At 36.2% G+C, this 18,971-nt stretch overlaps 1 protein-coding gene across 14 annotated transcripts; it reads left to right on the top strand.

The window, feature by feature from the left end:
* Positions 1 to 714: 714 nt before the first annotated feature.
* On the top strand, positions 715 to 18,774 carry LOC113508524 (troponin I). Of its 14 annotated transcripts, none has more exons than XM_026891612.1 (15): positions 715 to 820; positions 2,326 to 2,364; positions 4,547 to 4,564; positions 4,937 to 5,065; positions 5,265 to 5,388; positions 5,620 to 5,720; positions 9,450 to 9,493; positions 9,910 to 10,051; positions 11,409 to 11,426; positions 12,313 to 12,354; positions 16,302 to 16,527; positions 17,533 to 17,589; positions 17,728 to 17,796; positions 18,199 to 18,261; positions 18,512 to 18,774. In XM_026891612.1, the coding sequence occupies exons 2-15, from the start codon at positions 2,350 to 2,352 to the stop codon at positions 18,520 to 18,522; spliced, it is 1,059 nt and encodes a 352-aa protein (XP_026747413.1). In that variant the 5' UTR covers positions 715 to 820; positions 2,326 to 2,349; the 3' UTR covers positions 18,523 to 18,774. The 14 variants fall into 14 exon arrangements, with proteins under 14 accessions (XP_026747413.1, XP_026747414.1, XP_026747417.1 ...); XM_026891613.1 differs by lacking the exon at positions 5,620 to 5,720 and adding an exon at positions 6,979 to 7,079; XM_026891616.1 differs by lacking the exon at positions 4,547 to 4,564.
* The last annotated feature ends 197 nt before the right edge of the window (positions 18,775 to 18,971 follow it).

Below are 18,971 nucleotides of genomic sequence, written 5' to 3' on the forward strand. Positions count from 1 at the left end.
TTAGCCAGATTCAAATCTCTGACGTTCAATGAGATCTCTAAAAGGGGAATTGTATGACTGAATTACGGTAATCTTAACTGTTTTGTTGGTAATCTGGTCGGAAACGGTTTTAGTCTAAATTTCATCAAGAAAATGGTTATTTGTACTACTGAAGGATGCAACCAGTCATGCGATGACAGTATCGGATTGATTTGAGTCGTCCTCACGCTTATTGGATTGCAAAATCTGTGTTGAAATTTTATCAAAGCGGCCGAATAATCGAGTTCAACGGGAAGTTACAAAGGAAAACATGCCGACAGCGTATTTATGATATAACAGCATGAAAACTTTCCAAGTATTTGCATGCGGTATTTGTGTAATGGAGTGCATAATAAGAAATATCATACTCGTTTTCACGGAATAATTCTCAGGAATAGAACAATCACATAAACATCAACTTTACCCATAAACCTCATACTAAAGATAGAAATTTGATAATGATGAAAATTGTTTACGAATAACGCACATGGCATCAGTCGGCGAGGCGTTTACGAGGCATCCGAGTTGTTCGAACTGGAGCTTACATCTGATGTTATTTCGGTGTTGGTGTCAAAACGACACTGCTCTAAAAATGTCTGTACTGAAGGCGTGTGATGCGGGGCGGGCCTGCAGGAGCCGGAGGCGCGGGGGCGCGAAGTCCGGGGCGCGGGGGCGCGCGGGGCGGGGTAGCTGCGCCTACGCACTGCCCGCCGCACCTTGCCGCCCGCCTCGCACCAGTCAGCAGCTGTGGCTCGTGTTGGCTGAACCATCTATAGGGCCATCTTCTTTTTCTTTGCCGTAGGTGAGTTTTGGTGCAAGTTAATACAATTTTACTAACATGTAAAACGGTTATTCGAAGCTGAAGATTTATAAAGTGCATTTAACGTTCAGTGAAGTGATATATCAACGGCGTGCTTATCTGACGTCGGCGGCGTGATGCATCGCTCCCGCGATAGTGTGTGGACTGGAAAGATTTCCGTGTATCAAAACTAAATCTTCTCAAGTATCATATCGGCTTAATGTAATCTGATGACGTCATTGTCAGTCGTGTCGTCATAGACGTGATTGACCTCATAGGTCCTTAGGAAAAAAAACTTAATAATTTCCTTTAAAAATCCGCCCAATGTTGAAAAATTTTCTTCGTTCGTTGTGACCGAGTTAATTCCTTTACATTTACTTCCCGGGTCACGTGATCGTTGGATTGCAGTGGCATATTCATAAAATGTAGAACTTTGAATAAACCTGCGGACCAATATATTTGAAGTAGATAAAATTGATACTTGATAATTGGGCTGTCAAACATATTTTAACTGATTTTTTTTCATGAGCTATGAGCGTGATGAGCAGTAATGAGAATTTATCATTTTAATTTTAAATGTTATATGATATAATTCTAGCAACATAAAGATTCTATTTAATCTTTTTGGTTTACTTGAACTTTTTGGTAAATTTAAACTTTCGATATAAATAATAATAGCTAATTATTTAAATCTGATCTCAATTTACTTCAGATATTATAAAATAACTAAGGATTTTTTTTTGAATGCTATTCATCAGAAATTAGTTAGAGCTTAAATTATTTTTGGTTCATCTTATTCCTCGGGTCGGTTTTAAATATCATTTAGCTTTCCATTATCTGTCCGCTTTGCGTAACGTCCGAAACCCGAGTAAGCGAACCGGTCGGCGCCACCAAATTAGGATGCGATGTATGTGAGCCAACCTATTTCAGTCGCCCGCGCACCGCCCGAACCTAGCCGAACTCGCCCGACAACACCCGAACCTAATTGTGGAATTTTCACTACGCTGCCAACCGTTTATTACACAGATTCTTTGACTATAGCAACTATTTTCATAATCTAATTTTAGGTACTTATTTTTTTAATGAATTTCGAAATTCTCACTTCGATTGGCAAACAAAACCGCTTGATTCATTTGAAATTAGAATGCGAATTTTAACATGATTTTAAGCAAAGGAAAATGCGGGTTCAACCGGATTTAAAGTATCAAGTGTCGGTATTCACACGTCCACGTCTACTTGGCTCTTGTCCAAAACGTTTCAAATAACGAACTTGTTTCTTAACTATGGCCAAATACGCTTTATTTTGTTATACCTTTTATAATATTTTGTTGGTCTAATGTTTGATTGTCATACTGTGGCATTTCGATACTTGTTTATATCAATACAATAATTTAAGTTTATTTGTATCTTGCCAATTTCAAGTACCTATAAATCAAAATTTGTTCTTCGTACAATTACTATGTTCGGGAATTGAATTCGAATTTGAAAATGGGTTTTCTTAATTTCAGGACTCCTAAAACAACACAAACAAAATGGCGGATGATGATGTGAGGTAAGTCGACCTTCGGAGGATGCAATGAAAACCTTATTACAAAGACATAAATAATGATTTATGACAAACATTTCTAATTAGAAGACATCAAATGGATCAAAAGTGTTAAAAATCGAATAGAAACTTTTAAACTTATAAATGGAATTAGCGACAATGATTTCAAACTTCTTTGATTTAAACAAGTATAAAAAAAAATATAGGTATCAACAATTTAAATTGGATTGAAAACTTTTTGTTACTTAGGTTTATAACTAACGAGATTTGTGTTTTTTTCTTCTGTTTCATTGTTATTTCATCTGCCCCGGGAATGTTACTCGTCGTGAATCCTGCTGCTGTCAACATAATAGTATTGAATGCTATCACTCCTTGAGACTCAGGTAATTATTGTGCTTGACTAACAAACGCATTACACACACACACAAAGAATCATTACATTTCATAATCAATGAAGAACTATTAAAAAAATGGCTCTTATTACAAAAAAAACGAAATATGCACATAAGTAGGTATTTTTTTAAAGCGAATTTCATATTACAGCAAAAGATTCTGTTTTTCGATTTCATAAGAAAAACGAAAATTATAAGATCTGGAAAGAGAAACTCACTCAGTTACGCAACGAGAGTATGAAAGTTTCTGTGTTTTATAATTATTTTTTACAGCAATTTAATTTATCAAAAATATTGTAAGTCAATAGATGTTCTCGTCCATAATACTATATGTAACTAATTATATGTATAACTGCACAAACTGTACGATTCAGCACTTAGTACACTACTCAATGTTTTTAGTACGCGCTAGATAAACTGCAATAGTAAAATCAGCACAAGCTTATGCATTAATTAGCCAGCAAAATAAGAAAATTTCCTCCCCTATAATGAACAAAAATAGTTTACAAGTATACTGACACACAATTTCCCCTTTATACCAGTATGTACTGCACCAAAACACGTAGAACTCACTCACATTGACACTAGTATACCTATTTAGAGAAAGACAAAAGATCAAGTAATATTAAAGGGGTTTAAATGTTAAAAAATCAACCCCAAGCTTAAAAATATAATGACAGCATAAGCTTATAATAAAATATCGGCAAAGCCAAATGTTATATTAATCGTACCTTTTTCAAAAACGTCATATCAATAATAAATTAATTATTAGTAACTGTCCACTGTATGTTAGCACCTCACAACGATATTTTTGAATGTAACAGAGGTTCAACAAAAACTGGTCATTTCCTACCACCAGCTATTACAGTGAACTGTTCTGATTGTGGAAGTAAGACGGCATTAAACATTGTAGAATGGCATTTCTCTCCCACAACTATACCACTTTCTCTATTAGGGTCATGCAAAATATATTATTTTTGACGTTTTTGATAAGGTAGATTGAGCCTATATCTAAGTTACGTAACTGCCACGCCCAAGCCAAGCTCATACCGCACACTGTGATTGCATTGCACTATAACACAAGTACTTGTATTCTATTACCATACGCTAGCGAGCAAAACGCTTCAATTTAATTTAAAACTTATGTAAAATTTCCAAGTACTTTCCTCGCAGAGTTTTGTAATAGATCCATACATTATTATCAGCACAATACATTTTTTACAACGTGTTACGACAGCAGGCATATTTTTGAAATGGCAAATTAAACAAAATTTCTAAAAGGCCCATGCCCATCAGGGTTCACGATTGCTTCCATGTGTATTTGCAATAAAAAATATGAAAGAAAGAATATTTTGGTTAGTACACAGATTGAAGTACAAAATTACTACATAAAATATGACCGAAATTTGTTGAAACACGTTGAATAGATAACTGTAGGACTATAAACCCCATGAGATAGATGAGATTTAAAGAAAGTAGAAACCTGTTTAGGTGTCTGTGTTGTCTATATGTCCCCTATGTAAGTTAATAAAAAATATATGTTAAATATGTCTTTGTTGTACCTTAAATGTACACGTGTATAATGAATTCTATGTATCAGATGTACTATCATTATAATATATGTTCCCCGAGTACATGTAATTCTATGTTTGTAAGTTATCCCAACCGTTGTGAGAAATAGTTCCGTGGTTCTTAACTAACTACATTGTGCTGGTAATTGTCGAACACACATATTAACCCTCGCCGTACAAATTGCTTGCCGTATACTGAGATTTATTTTTTCTTTTACAGAAAAAGCGTCTCGAGGAGGTAAAGTAGCGACGGATCAACAATCGTTTCATGGACGATTTACTCCACATACGTATACTGTATCATTGCATTTACTTTTCACATTACTTACATACATACATACATACAAATACATTCACATTATACATACACTTTATACTATCAAAACGACTTACAAGACACTATAAAATACAGCACACACACATACACAACAACACATACATAGCAACAAAATATACCCATTTACACACAAACACAAACACATTACACACTCAAAACCACACACATACACTTACAATTACAAATACACTCGAATAACTTTTGACACGATACACACAGACACTGTTAGGTCACTAATAAGAATCAGTCGTTACCAATGTGTACTGTCTCCAGGCGAAGAAGGCCAAACAGGCCGAGATCGACCGCAAGCGTGCTGAGGTGCGCAAGCGTATGGAGGAGGCCTCCAAAGCTAAGAAGGCGAAGAAGGGTTTCATGACACCTGAGAGGAAGAAGAAGCTCAGGGTAAGTCTCAATATCAAGTAATCGAAGAAAACAAGTGACAGTTGATTAAGGATATTGGTTTGATTGGAGAAAAAATAAAATATAAGACTTTCTATTGTTTGAATTAAAAGCAATATCTAGATTGTCAATTGCCGTCTTCCCAGTAAATATTTCGTACAGGTGGAATTCGAATATTGAATTGTTGGTTCGGCCCTAACAGTTGCTGCTTCGTAAGAAAGCCGCTGAGGAGCTGAAGAAGGAGCAGGAACGCAAAGCGGCTGAGAGGAGGCGCATCATCGAGGAGAGGTGCGGTAAAGCCAAGAACATTGACGATGCCAACGAAGGTAAATATCACTTCAACCCCCGCTACATCAGCGATTCCTAATCTTATTTTATTACATCCCATACATATAGCTATACAAGTGAACAAATGTAAATGTTGAACAATGTAGAACTGTATAGTGTAAGCCATCATACACTCCACAACACGGCGATAGCCAACCCATCTTCGTGTTTTCTCACTAGGGCATCACTAGCCACTATTGTATACGTACATGTGTTATGTCGAATTATAGATACGCTTTCGAGGGTTTGCAAAGAATACCACACCCGCATCGGTCAGCTCGAGGATGAAAAGTTCGATCTGGAATACATCGTTAAAAGAAAAGATATGGAGGTAGAGAGATGAGCTATCAACAAATGGCTCATATTTGTCGAACTCACAACACTTACAAAGTCTTTAATTTTATAATAAAAAAATAACGAATTTGTGAAATGTCAAGTGCCGTGTTGTCTTACTTCGTCAGCTGGTTTAACAAAGATTTTAATGGTGTGCTAGGCCGTCAATTTCTGGCCTACCTGTCTAACGCGTGTCTCTATTTCTTCTAAACACCATTTGATAACGTTGATCTTATTTGCGACTACTGACTTTTCTATATTTCCGTCCTTAAACTTCTTCTACTCACACTTGGCTAACTGGTGGTCGATGACGCGCGGACTTCGGGGCGCGGGGTACAGTCGCGTACTGCTGCGTACAGCGCAAGTAACTCTTGGTTGATGTTGTAGCGGCTCTCACAAGCATCATAACGGGTTACCATCAGCGTATCATCAAGCTCGAAGAGGAGAAGTACGATCACGAGATGGAGGTGGCCCGCAGAGCGCTCGAGGTCTGACCTGGTTTGGGCGCTACGCAATTATTACATTACGCTCTCGTTTGAGTAGTTCGTGCCGATAATGTGACTAGATTAAAAATGTTTTGTTTTCGCAGCAATTTCATAATTGTCGATTTTCGAAGCTGAACATAAGTTATACCTCCAACCTTAACCGTGTGGATAACCAGTAAATTGTAAAATGCTGAAATAACAACGACCCGTTGCGTTGTAGCACCTCCGAAGCTGCAATAGATTCTGTAGATACTCTCATCGAGTTTTGAGTCAATAACAACATGATTATTTTTCAGTAATTGTCCATTTGATTCCCACCTCAGTACTGATCATGTAGCTTCGCTTACGCTTTGATTCCTCTGGTCAAGGTCCCTACGTCGAGTCCACTACACAACAACACAAACCCGTGAGACAGGCTTCGAAGCTCCGAAAATTATTCAAACCTTAAAATGTGATTATGTTTTTCTTTAGCGGAACTCCAGACGATTTGTCAAATGTACTGGCACAGAATATACAACCTTGAGGGGGATAAATATGAACTAGAACGAGCGATCGAAATTAGGAAAATGGAGGTAAACTGCATAATTAGGATTGGGAATGCATATGACATGATATGAGTTGGTTCTGATTTAGTTGTTACGACATGACATGATAGTTGTACGGCTCACCGCACACATGCACACGTCGCTCCACGCCGCGTCGTCAGGTTACTCACACCGACGCCCGTGCTCATTCTGCTGGCTCAATGATATGTCTTTCCTTTTTCTATAGCAATGCTCAAGAGAATAATACAGGAGTATTATGACCGCCTGTATGTGTGTGAGGGCCAGAAGTGGGATTTGGAACATGAAGTCAGGAAAAGAGATTATGAGGTATTGACCAATACTTTATAACCATTGTGAATACCACAGTCATCGATTCTGTAACAAACGTGCGCGTGTGACAGTCGTGTTTATACATTGATAACGCTTTGTAAGTTTTCGGTTGTTTGTTGTTGAGTTGTAAATAACGGTGGAAGGTCGGTTCGTTAGTGGTGTATTTGTAGAGCGCGTGTGATGTGTCGTAGTGGGGAGGGACGCGCGGGCGCACAGGCCCCGCCCCCGGCAAGGCGTGCGGTGCAAAATCGATCTCCGCCGATCGCGTCATCTGACATGAAGCTTACACCATTAACTACACTAACTACAGTAACCGCCACCGGCGTAACAGTAACCACACTGCACTCACCGGCGGGAGGCCCGCCGCCTCACCGCCGGCCGCTGCATGCCCGCTCACTCTTCTTGTCAATACCGCGGCCACGTCTCTCCTGTTAGTCATATCTATATGTATCGTCTTTATGTTTATATATTTCTTCGATTGATGTGTCGTTTCGGTCATCTCTCTATGTGCTTTTCATGTTCATCCTTACCGATGTCATCTCGTCACCAAACCGCTTATCAGCTAAAGCTTTTGCCTGTTGCATGTCAATTATATTGATAATATAAATATGTTATTTAAATAATAACTATCCCTTAAAATACCCGAATAAATCAAATCTAAAATAGTATGGCACTTTAATAATAATAAAAAAAGTGTGTTGGAATAAATAATAATCAAGCATAATCGCAGCATCCGCCAGTGTGTCGCTTCATGTGTGGTGGCGAGCTTAGTGGCCTTACTGAATTTTCTCTTTTTTATGATAACAATTAGAGATACCGTTGAGGTGTAATTGGAACGCTAGACTGGTTCCTCTATTGGCACACGCAAGTGCATAGTGTAAGTGAAACTTCTTGTTCCAAATCTCCAACTTTTCACGTATGTGCCGTAATATTCCGCGCGACATGTTTGCGTGTTCGGTTGCTGAATACCCCACAAACCTTTTGCAATACCTGTATACACCGAGTGTTAAATTGAAAGTGCCATGCTCTGGTCGATGTTGCCCGCCCCCTCCCTGCGAGCCGGCTCCGCGCTCGGCTCGGCGCTCGGCGCTCGCCGGCCGCCGCTTACTCGGGACACGGAGTGGTGTATACTATGCTCACTTGCGAGTCCAAAGACACACAGTACCCACATCTGTATCTACATACATACCCACATTTGCAAGTCTGGATCGATTTTGCACCGTCACTCCATGATACACATTATGCAACGTGGTACTCATACATTGATCGTCGATGTATACAGAATTGATTCCATCGCAACATACATTTATTAATAACTTGCATACCGACAAGCGCTCAATATGTTACAACTTCGATAACTGGACTAGAGTTAGAAGCACTTGACTATCAATCGACGCACGATTCGATGACAGTCGAAGAAGTACAATATTGTTGGCGCTCGTGTTATATATGTTGCACATGTATATTATATCCTGCACCTCCGTGTACATTTGTGAATATCTAGATTGTTGAGGCTCAGGAGCTGCAGGCGGCCAGCTACCAATCACGAGGCACGATAAGTAGATCTTGCACGAGTATTGTCAGATGTACCTACCTGTAATTATAGAATAGCCCACGTGACTGTAATGTTAGGCAAAGAGCACAGGTTTAAGATATATAGGAGGTCACTACTCTAATCTGGGATAGAATGTAAATGTTCCTACAGACCACAGAAAAAGAAACAGACTCAGCTCGCAAATAACACTGCCTAATCTATGCTCAGCTCTATATCTTGTACTGTGCTTTTCTAAAATTAATATTTCAATTCTTTTTTTCATTTAATCATTGGATGGGTTTTGATTTTGTTGTCTCTTACATTTTGAGAGTTTTTGAGCTTTAAATGTGTCATAACTTCACTGTGCATTGCATGAGGTTTCAGCTGTAAATTGAAACGTACGTTGCACAAGTTTGAACCTTCTGTTGTTCGTGTGTTATTTTGTTATTAAAAAAGAAGTTAGTATAATTTGAAAGGAATGAAACAAACTTGTGAAATGCATTCATAAAGTTATTTCATTAGTGGTCGATCAAAAGTTGCCTTTAATTTTTATCTGCATAACATATTGCAATATATCTTGTATCTATTTATTATTTCTTATTTAATTCCTACCTAAAGTTTATCTACCTTCATTTATTTTATTTACTTTTACCATTTCAATTAAGACTAATGTATTTGCCTCAAACCCTTTCTTGTAGAATCTGGAATGAGTAATTACTAGTTTCCGTAGAAAGTATAACATTTCCTTAAATTTTCTCTACATTTGCTTTCATAATATTAACTCGACGACATATTCTAGTTATTTTTTACTAAGACCTTATTTTATTTGACAGATCTCCGACCTGAACTCTCAAGTCAACGACCTCAGAGGCAAATTGTAAGTATCTTTACTTCTTTAAAAATACCTCATCTTGAATAAGGATGCAAGTATTTTAATAAATTAAAATTTCAAGGCATGTAGGTAGAGTTCCTGCATACGGTTATTAGATGATATTCAGAGGCAAGCTGTATAGTGCAGCTGCACCAAGCAGCCTTTGTTATGCTCCTATTGTACCACACTCGTTATTAAATATGAACAAACACAAAATACAATGGCTGTGGGTTATATCAAAACTTTTTAAACAAAAAAAAACTGGCTGGGAATTTAAACGAAATTAGATTTAGATTCTAAATACTAAAATTGATGACTCTACTTTTTTTTTGTTTGAATTTTTGGTTCCCGACAATTGTTGGTGGCATATGTGATTTAAATGAGGTTTTCCTATAATAACCTATTCTTTACTTGTTTTTCAGCGTTAAACCCACACTAAAGAAGGTGTCCAAATACGAGAACAAATTCGCCAAGCTCCAGAAGAAGGCCGCCGAATTCAACTTCCGTAACCAGTTGAAGGTTGTCAAAAAGAAGGAATTCACCCTTGAAGAAGAAGACAAAGAGGTAAGAACAGAACAAACTATATCCTTCTTTGTTACATAAGTTTTTTTCAGAATCTTTTGTATAAGATTGTTGTAGAGCCAAAGTATTAATGAACCTGTTGAAAATTGATGACAGAATTTGAATTGTAAGGGCCGTTTGGTCAATTTTATACAGATATGTATGTTTCCATGTGGCATGACAAACCTATATGTTGTTTGTTAAAGTACTGAATATTTTATGTCCTGTTTAGTTATAAGTTTCGTAATGAATGGATAGAAATAAAATACAAAATTACACGATTCCATACAACACCTACAATACGATTGGAAATATTTTCAATTTAGAACTAATTTGCTTCTGAATTTAATTCGAAGTAATTTTAACATTATTGAAATCAATATCTCTTTCTATTAGCTTTATCTTTTTCTTCTACACCTCTTTATCTTTGAACTTATAACTTTTCTTTAATATTTCTTTCTTCTTTTCTTCATTAACGTCATGCATTACTCCATGCATTCAGTTTGTTGGTTCGAAGCCCAACGCTGACGTCTGCTTTATTAATGTTTTCTTCTCTGAGGTAAAGTAATGTTAACAGCTAATACCACTTACATCGTCTTCAACAGGCCAAGAAGGCGGAGAAAGCTGATTGGGCTATCGGAAAGAAGTAGACCATACATTAAAACTAACAGTCAATTTCTTACAATCATTCTCCAATGTTAAACAAATGATGACTTATTTTTTAATTACCAATAATTTAATATAAATAAATCATTCTTTTCTAAAAAACTGTTTAAAGTTCCAAAATATATCCAAACCTGATATAACAAGGTGAGAAAGAGTTTGGATGGCGCTCTAAACACAGCTTCAAATTTGATATAGATGTGACTTGTGATATTGTTAATAACATTTTGACTTAAGTCCTCCCCGACCAAGGCTTTCGCTGCAATTTTTCTATAATAGAGTTTTCGGATTTTCAGCAATTCCCCTGCAAGCTTCGCAATTCCTTAAAATAGGAAATTTTACGTACCAGTGGCATTTTCTTTTAGTGACTAACATTCTGAAATAAATCTGCGAATAGTGATTTTTAACTTGACATGAAACGTGAACATGATCTTCAAATTCTTATCTGCATTACATATACATTTGCACACAAGACATGATTGAGGATACCCGCATCGCTGTCACAAACATTTATAATCTATCCTTACACCGGCTCAAAGCTAATTTTCGATATGAAAATTTTATCGAACTTGAATAGAAAGTTAACGAAATTTGAGCCGTAATTATTATGTTTGTAAGTCGTAAATTCGTTGAAATATACAAAGTAGAATAGAAACGATTTCAATATGTTACAATATCATGATGCGATGTTTCACAGGGTGGCGCTGCCGGCAAGGTAAATAAGTAAAGCGACAACGCGTACAGACACGTTTTCATTTAGACGTTGCTCATACACGCGGCATGTTCTATTTTCAGCACAGCTATGAGATGTACCGTTATTAGAGTGGCTACAATTACCTAGTTTAATTTTCACTGAAGTTGAAGATCTTTGCCAATTCAGATACATAAGATTGGCATCAATTCGTTTTGTATATTTCATCCGTCCACCTGGTTTCAAGGGCTTGTTATTTGCGTTTATATTTCTTTATTTTTCCTTTTAATTAATTCAAGGAAAAATATTGATGGTTGCGATTCGTTGCATTTTTCGCCCTCAGTAGAGTTACTGTATAAAGCTTTGTGTGATACCGATACGTGGTCCCGATGCCAACATCCCTCACTTGTATTATAAACCGGTTATTCTAGGTTGCTACACAAAACGCTTCGGTTTTTATAGCATAGTTTTATTAGATGTGTTACATACCTACTTCAAGGCTTCGAAGTGTGTGCTTTAGACGAGTATTTATTCGATTGGCGAACCTATTGTTACACCAGACCACACGCCGGACGCCGGCCGTCGGGGATTGTCGTCGTGTCGGTATGTTCCGGCGAGTGGTGCGGTGCGTCTGCTGATAAAGAAGCACTATTGAAGGCTTATGATGCCAAGATAAATTAGTGCGATTTTTATTTCGATAAATTTTCGGATTTACATCTGTATAAAATAAAAGTCGCACTCCTTGGTTTTATTATAAGCATCTGTATATATTTTTATGAGACCTGGTTTGACAGTTTTAAGCGGTTTGCTGTTCGCTGGCATATCGAGAGTACAGCCACGACATTCAGTCGGCTTCCATAAGAATTGATGATTTTAAAAATGTTCTAATTTGATCTTTTTGTTTTCACAGAAAAAACCAGACTGGTCCAAGGGCAAACCCGGAGATCAGAAGGTAAAAGAGGAAGAGGTTGAGGCATGAACTGTTAACCACCCCCACCTATTGTAAGACCTTACTCTATGTCAGTTGGCAAATGTTAATAACCATCAACATTGTGATATACCTACCCCCGTGACTGGTCCGTGATACACGGCCGTCATCCCGTAGGTATCCTCCACCCACAATATTCCTATCAAATCTGTGTACTTGTCAACTGGACAGATCCATTTCGAAAATATCAGATAATTTTTTATAATTATTTATTTATTAAATAATGTTTTTTGTAAGATAATACGTTTAATAAAATTAATTTTCTGTACTGTATTACACTTCGTGGATGTCATTTGTGCCCTGTTTTCCCTGTTTCCCTTTGTAAACCTGTGTCGTAGTTTTCATCCTCAGTAGCGATACAGTAGAACTCTTTTCAGACCAGTGACAGCCTTCAGTTTTATCGGCGGACAACGTATTTTTTTTTTAAATTACTCGGTATTTACGAGACCTTTGTTCGAGGTATTAGTGAAACAGAAAATAGTTTAAAAATAAATCGATCAAGAGAGAGTACTTAGACGTAAGAGTATTTTCTAAACGTAACTTATATTTCAGTTTAATAAAGCTTGAATGTTTGTCGGTACGTATGTATACACATGTACTATGTCTAATATAAATTTTACAAGTCTTTTGATCGTTACGTTTCAGCTTTGAAATGTTAAAGAGGGCTAAAAATCCTACATAACTGGTCCTTTAGAGAGCTCCTCCATAAATCGAGTATTTCAATGACACTAGAGTTTTCGTGATGAACTCGATGGCCGCTGAAAATAAATCGCTATTTCGCAGAAAAATGTTTTACTTCTAAAGAGAACAGTTTCGAATAATTTTAATGGACTTTAAAAAAGTGTCTTTTATAATAATAAAAAAATCGTATATTTTGTGTTGTTGAAAACAAATTATTAGGTGAATAATGTTTGTCACGAGACATGAAAAATAATCGAATGGTGACTTTACACGTAGTCTTTTGTTTTCTTGTTTAAATGTAGCCTCGTTGGTACTATTATTTATAACACAGCCGGCGACCTCGTTAAACTTTGATGAAGTGAACAAAAACATTATTTTTAATATCAAAGTAAGCCCAACAATGGTTTTAAAGGTGTACTAATTAATTTAGATACAGACTTGTAGCTCTTTCCTTAATTAAAGATAAATTTTGTAATACGTGGGCGTAGTAAAAGGTTTTGTAATATTATGAAATATGTAGATATACCTATATTTGAATAGATTCAAAAATAGAAGCGAACGTTCCAACGAGTTTTAATCAAAGAGATTTTAATCGGCACAATTGTACTTCAGTTCAACAATGATTTATAACTGGTGGTATTACGCGCATTTTGGAAAGAATTGCTACTTTTTTTTAGTTTATACAGCCTTATCCCTCTGTGATCCTCTGTATCCCAAGAGCCCGAATAAAATTTCATGTTTGAATAGGTAGTATATGTTGTTTGGTTGTTACGTAGATGTAGAAAATAAATGTGAATGTTTATGTTTCCTGGAGTGGTGTAAGCAGAATGACCGGTAAGTATATATTTGCACATGTAAGTAAGTATGTAAGTCCTTCAGTCAAATTCCACATTCAAACCCTGTATTGTTACTTTAAGAAAAACATTACATTTTAAAGAACCTTTCGTGTGGATATTTAAATTAGATGCAAAGTTATACTCATGCGTATTTATCAAGAGAGTTTGACTTGCAAGCCCGCTCATGATTAAGGGCTCTGGTTGTGTCTAGAACTAGTCGAGCGATCCTAACAAATATGCGTGAGTTAATTATCGTATAATTTAAGTATACTCATTTTGTATTATTTATAGTAGTCTTGCCACAGCATTTTTAGTTCCATACACACATTATTTATATTCGTGATAGCTAGACTTTAAATTAATCGAATAAGTTATCTTAATCCAATCTTGATAACACCAAAATAGCTATAGTAAAATGGTTTGGTTATTCTCAACTATGAAAGAGGTTATAATTATTTATTCAAAGCATTTAGTTTGGTAAGGGAACATAAAACTAATTATATTCTAAAATTAAAATCATATATTTATAGAGTAGAGGGCAACTTTATTGTTATCTATTTTAGTGTCAAGTCTCAAAGTGTCAAGTATTTTCTGGGAGATACTAAATGTAGATAACTTATAATTTGGACTTGTTTTGCTTATGTCTTTACACCCTAGACAGTTTAATATTATTTTTCATATCGAACAGCAATAAGACTCGTCGTAAATTCAGTAGCTATGGTAGAACATGAAAAAAACTTAAACGTAAATCTGAAAATATTGCTTTAATAATCAGTCATATCGTGTAAAAATAAGGTCTATATTACAATCACCCTTGGTGTTACTTACATCTAGTTTTGGATGTTTTTTCGTGTCACAATCACAGATCGGAACTAAGGCTATGTCCACAGCTGTTCATGTGAACCCACTTGGTAAGTTTTTGACCCTCAGTCTATACATCGTAAACTTTGTTCAGCTAGTGTTTTTCTATAACTGCTTACTCTCCAAGCTTTGTAAATTGCGCTCTTTCTTCGATTTCTAATTCTAATTTATGAAAAAAACTTTTAAATCACTAATTTCCTCATTTTATTTACCTATTTAATAATGTAGAATTTGTAACACTTAATTAGTAAAGTTTAAAATGTTTATCAATGCTAGTGTATGACGCGGATCCAAAAACTAAAGTGATCCAAATTATAAATATAAAAATAATAAAAAAGAACTAATAAATCAATTTCATTCTTTTTTTAGGATAATTAGAAAAGGAAAATTAAAAAAAAAACGGTTTCATTTAATAAAAATATACATTTTTTTTGTTCCAAAACATTATTTGTTAATATTGAGCTTGGCTCAGCATTAATTAGCTTTTCCGAATAATAATGACGGGCGTCTCACAAATTTAATCATCGTCGCTCTCATTATGGATGCCATTCAATTAAATGAGATGTCAATGTTTTATCGTAAACGACATGTGTTTAACTTGAATTTGTGGCTTGTGAAAGCAGGTTTTCATTTTGAATTAATTACTTTTTTAATTATTTACGTATCCTTAGTTTTCTTTATTTAAAATTCATTAAATAGTTATCATAATTAATTATAATGTGCCAAAAATAAAGGATTTTTATATCGTTCAATAATGCTTTTTCCTGTCTGTTAAATATATGTTGGTCATGTATCACTTCAGTATATTTATCTTAATTCAGCAGCGTTTTATCACGTAAATGACGATTTTTCCGAAAGCAGTAGAATTTAAATAGAGCTTTTATTTCCCATAATTTTCCAGCTAATCACCTAGTTTTGGAAATAAACGACGGTAGTTAATCCCGGCATTATAGACGCATTTGTGTTATGCTCGTGGGAAGCTTTGTGCATATTTTCATTAGCTTTGAACACATCGTTTATTCTAGTTGATAGTACACTATGTGGCAAAACATTCTGTTCATTAGTAGTGCATAAAACCTTCATACTCGTATTTTGTAGCTTCGTTCACCATTTTCGCTTAGCTCATGCCTTCATTTCAGTTTAATCTTTTACATTGTCATTATAATAATACCACGAGTACAACTATTCTACTTCAGTTTTTGTACTATGTACTTATGTACTATGTACTGTTTTAAATGTAGAAGCAAGACGGTGCGCTATGCTGTGTATCTCCATCTCGCTTCAACAGTCCTGCTTGCTAAGCTCTCTTTACCCATAATCCGTTGCAGATTAGTGTAATTAGCTGAATAGTACAATAACCTTGTGGTCGCCATTGTTCTTGTGAATGTCTCATTAGTCATAATAGGCATTATCAATTGCTATATAACTATTAATCAAGAGATTTCTGTCTAAGCGCTTTGATATTAATTTCTGCCCGCTTATTAATCATCGATAATATATTTTCGATATGTTTATGATGTTGGATGATTGTAGGAAGGTGAGGCAGCGCCTGCGGGTGAGGGTGCACCCCCGGCGGAAGGTGCGCCCCCGGCGGAGGGAGCGCCCCCGGCAGAGGGTGCGCCCCCAGCTGAGGGAGCGCCGGCTGCACCTGCTGAGGGAGCCCCGCCGGCAGAAGGGGCTCCTGCTGCACCACCTGCAGAAGGTGCCCCCGCTCCTGCTGCACCTGCGGAAGGAGCCCCAGCTGCACCTCCAGCAGAAGGTACTTTAGCCCAAACATGGAGAAGTAATTATATATTTTCTCTTAGGTCCTCTACCTTAATCGTTTTTAATATTTCTCAGAACATCGATATTTTATGAAATAGAAAGTTAAACCTACCAAATTAGTAAAACACTGGCGGAGTTGACCTACTTAAATTAAAGATGTGGTTGCAGACAGTGGCATACTAACCTACAGACTTAAGAGGAACTTCTTCGCAACACTCGTGGCCAACAATTATTTATCTTTAAGTTACTTTTCCGCCGCGGGATGGGCAGCTTTCCAGGGGTTGTCAGCAATAATGTCTGTTGCTTCTGGCTCCCACCCAAGCGAGAAACACCAGCGCTGGGATTAATGTTCACACTTTCACAAATATGGATTAGCATCATATTGTTTATGAAGGAAACCGAAAACAATATGCAATATGTGTTGACGAATAATTGATATTTAAATAATAGGTTATAATTATACCATTATTACTAGGAGAAAAATATTGTCACAAGTGTTGATTGTATTACGATATGTTCTGTACGTTCATTAGCTTATCTAATTGTTATTACTCTTTATTACAATTAGATAAAGTTGAAAATAATATTTATCAGTATTGTTCGATGACGATTGTATGTTGGTGGGTACCTACTAAGATTCAAAGAGTACTTTTCTAGTCCATATGATTATTTAATAAATACTGTAAACCGGTGGTTTATTTTTATACTAGTTGTGCTCGCGACTTTGTTCGAGTGGAAAAGTTTCTTCAGGAGGAATATTTTGTATATCTCTCTTGGTTTAATCTTGCTTCGACGCAACTTGATTAACAGAGTACAAAGTCAATATTCATAGAAATAGAGTTGAGTTTAATGATGTTAAGAGTGATGACGATGGATTCTATCGTATTATAAAAATACGCAATTTTTTCTCTGCTTGTATTTCTTTCCGTTGACAACCGAATGCCGCTGCCCAAGAACCTTAAAAGTCCTTTTCTTAGTACTCAATGTTTTTCATTGACAGGTGCACCAGCAGCACCACCAGCAGAGGGTGCTCCCGCGCCAGCACCACCTGCAGAAGGTACTTTATTTAACACCAAAATCAATGAGTTCTGTACCAGTCCCTTGCGTATCCTTAAATTCTCTCATAGTAAAGTTAAACAACGTTCAGCATGCTACCAAAAATTAATCAATTGTTTGAATTTCTGTCTTTCTCCAGGAGCGCCGGCTCCAGCGCCAGCGGCTGATGCTGCGCCAGCTCCCGCTCCTGCACCAGCCCCTGAAGCAGGTAAAAATCAATGCTTTACTAAAAACATATTATAGTGATAAAAGTATTTGTTTATTCCATTTCTTTAGTAAACAAAAACAACCTTCACACTTTGTTTTTTTTTCTTGTCTCGTAGAGGTTTTTATAAATATTCAAATCATAAGGACAAAGATACCGGGCTCATAAAAATGCTAAAATTTACTCGGGACACGTCACGCATAGTACATTTCGTGGTGACCTATGCCGTCCATCTGTAAAATATGTTTGAAGTATAAGCAAATAGTTCAACTATAGCGTAACACTGACCCTAGGCCCGAAAACATAAAACATCTATCGATATACAACTTCGACATCTAACCGCTATTATTAAAAAGTTTTAACTATTAACCTCTTTATAAACTTATAATTAATTAATAATTTCAGCCCCTGCGCCAGCGCCGGCGCCCGCGCCGGAGGCTGCACCTGCAGCACCTCCACCAGTCGAAGGTAAATTGTTTATTAAAACCTTTATAATAAAAATACAATATCATCTAATTATTCCACGACTTAAAAGAGTTTTCCTACCACATAGTTTAGGATCAATACATTATTGACATGCCAAAAAGGAAAAAAAAAAATATTTTTTATATTTTATTAGTCCATAATTTCATTGAAATTAGTGAATGTTGATTTCTTCCCCAAATTTTCACCTAATTTTTTTTGTGTGATATTCAATAACATTTTTGTTTTATTTCAGCGTCCGCCTAAGCAACATAAGAAGCTGATATTTACAATTAAGTGAAAAACAAATTCAGATGAAAATAATGTGTCACTCATAATATTCTCGTCTAAGCACTAGAGCCATTGGTTCGCTGTAAGCCTTCATTTGTTAATACATTGTCATACTAAAACATGTCATTCTACAGCGTTTGTTATTTTTATACTATTTCGTGAATATCGTGTAGACAATAATTTTGTATGATGTATAAAACGAATAAAGTGGACTTGTTTCATTTAAAACGGGAGTCGTTTTACTTAAAGACCTTTTTAATAACAGCTGTATATTTGTGGGTGTTGAAAAACATATTTTTAGGCTTTATAGCTGTGGCTTAGTGGTGTAGTACTTAGTTACTATGAAAAAGATGGTGCTTGCTGAAGGTGAGATTCTTTAAAACGTTCTATCTGATTTATATCACAAGTTAAGTTTTGTTATTAAG

This window comes from Trichoplusia ni, chromosome 2, assembly GCF_003590095.1.
Source record: "Trichoplusia ni isolate ovarian cell line Hi5 chromosome 2, tn1, whole genome shotgun sequence".
Taxonomy (NCBI): Eukaryota; Metazoa; Arthropoda; class Insecta; order Lepidoptera; family Noctuidae; genus Trichoplusia; species Trichoplusia ni.

Bases quoted from the DNA above. Each gene is read 5' to 3' on its own strand.
- LOC113508524 (XM_026891612.1), top strand. The intron at 5,389-5,619 runs GTAAATATCACT...GTCGAATTATAG, and splicing joins CATTGACGATGCCAACGAAG to ATACGCTTTCGAGGGTTTGC. The intron at 12,355-16,301 runs GTAAAAGAGGAA...GGATGATTGTAG, and splicing joins GCAAACCCGGAGATCAGAAG to GAAGGTGAGGCAGCGCCTGC.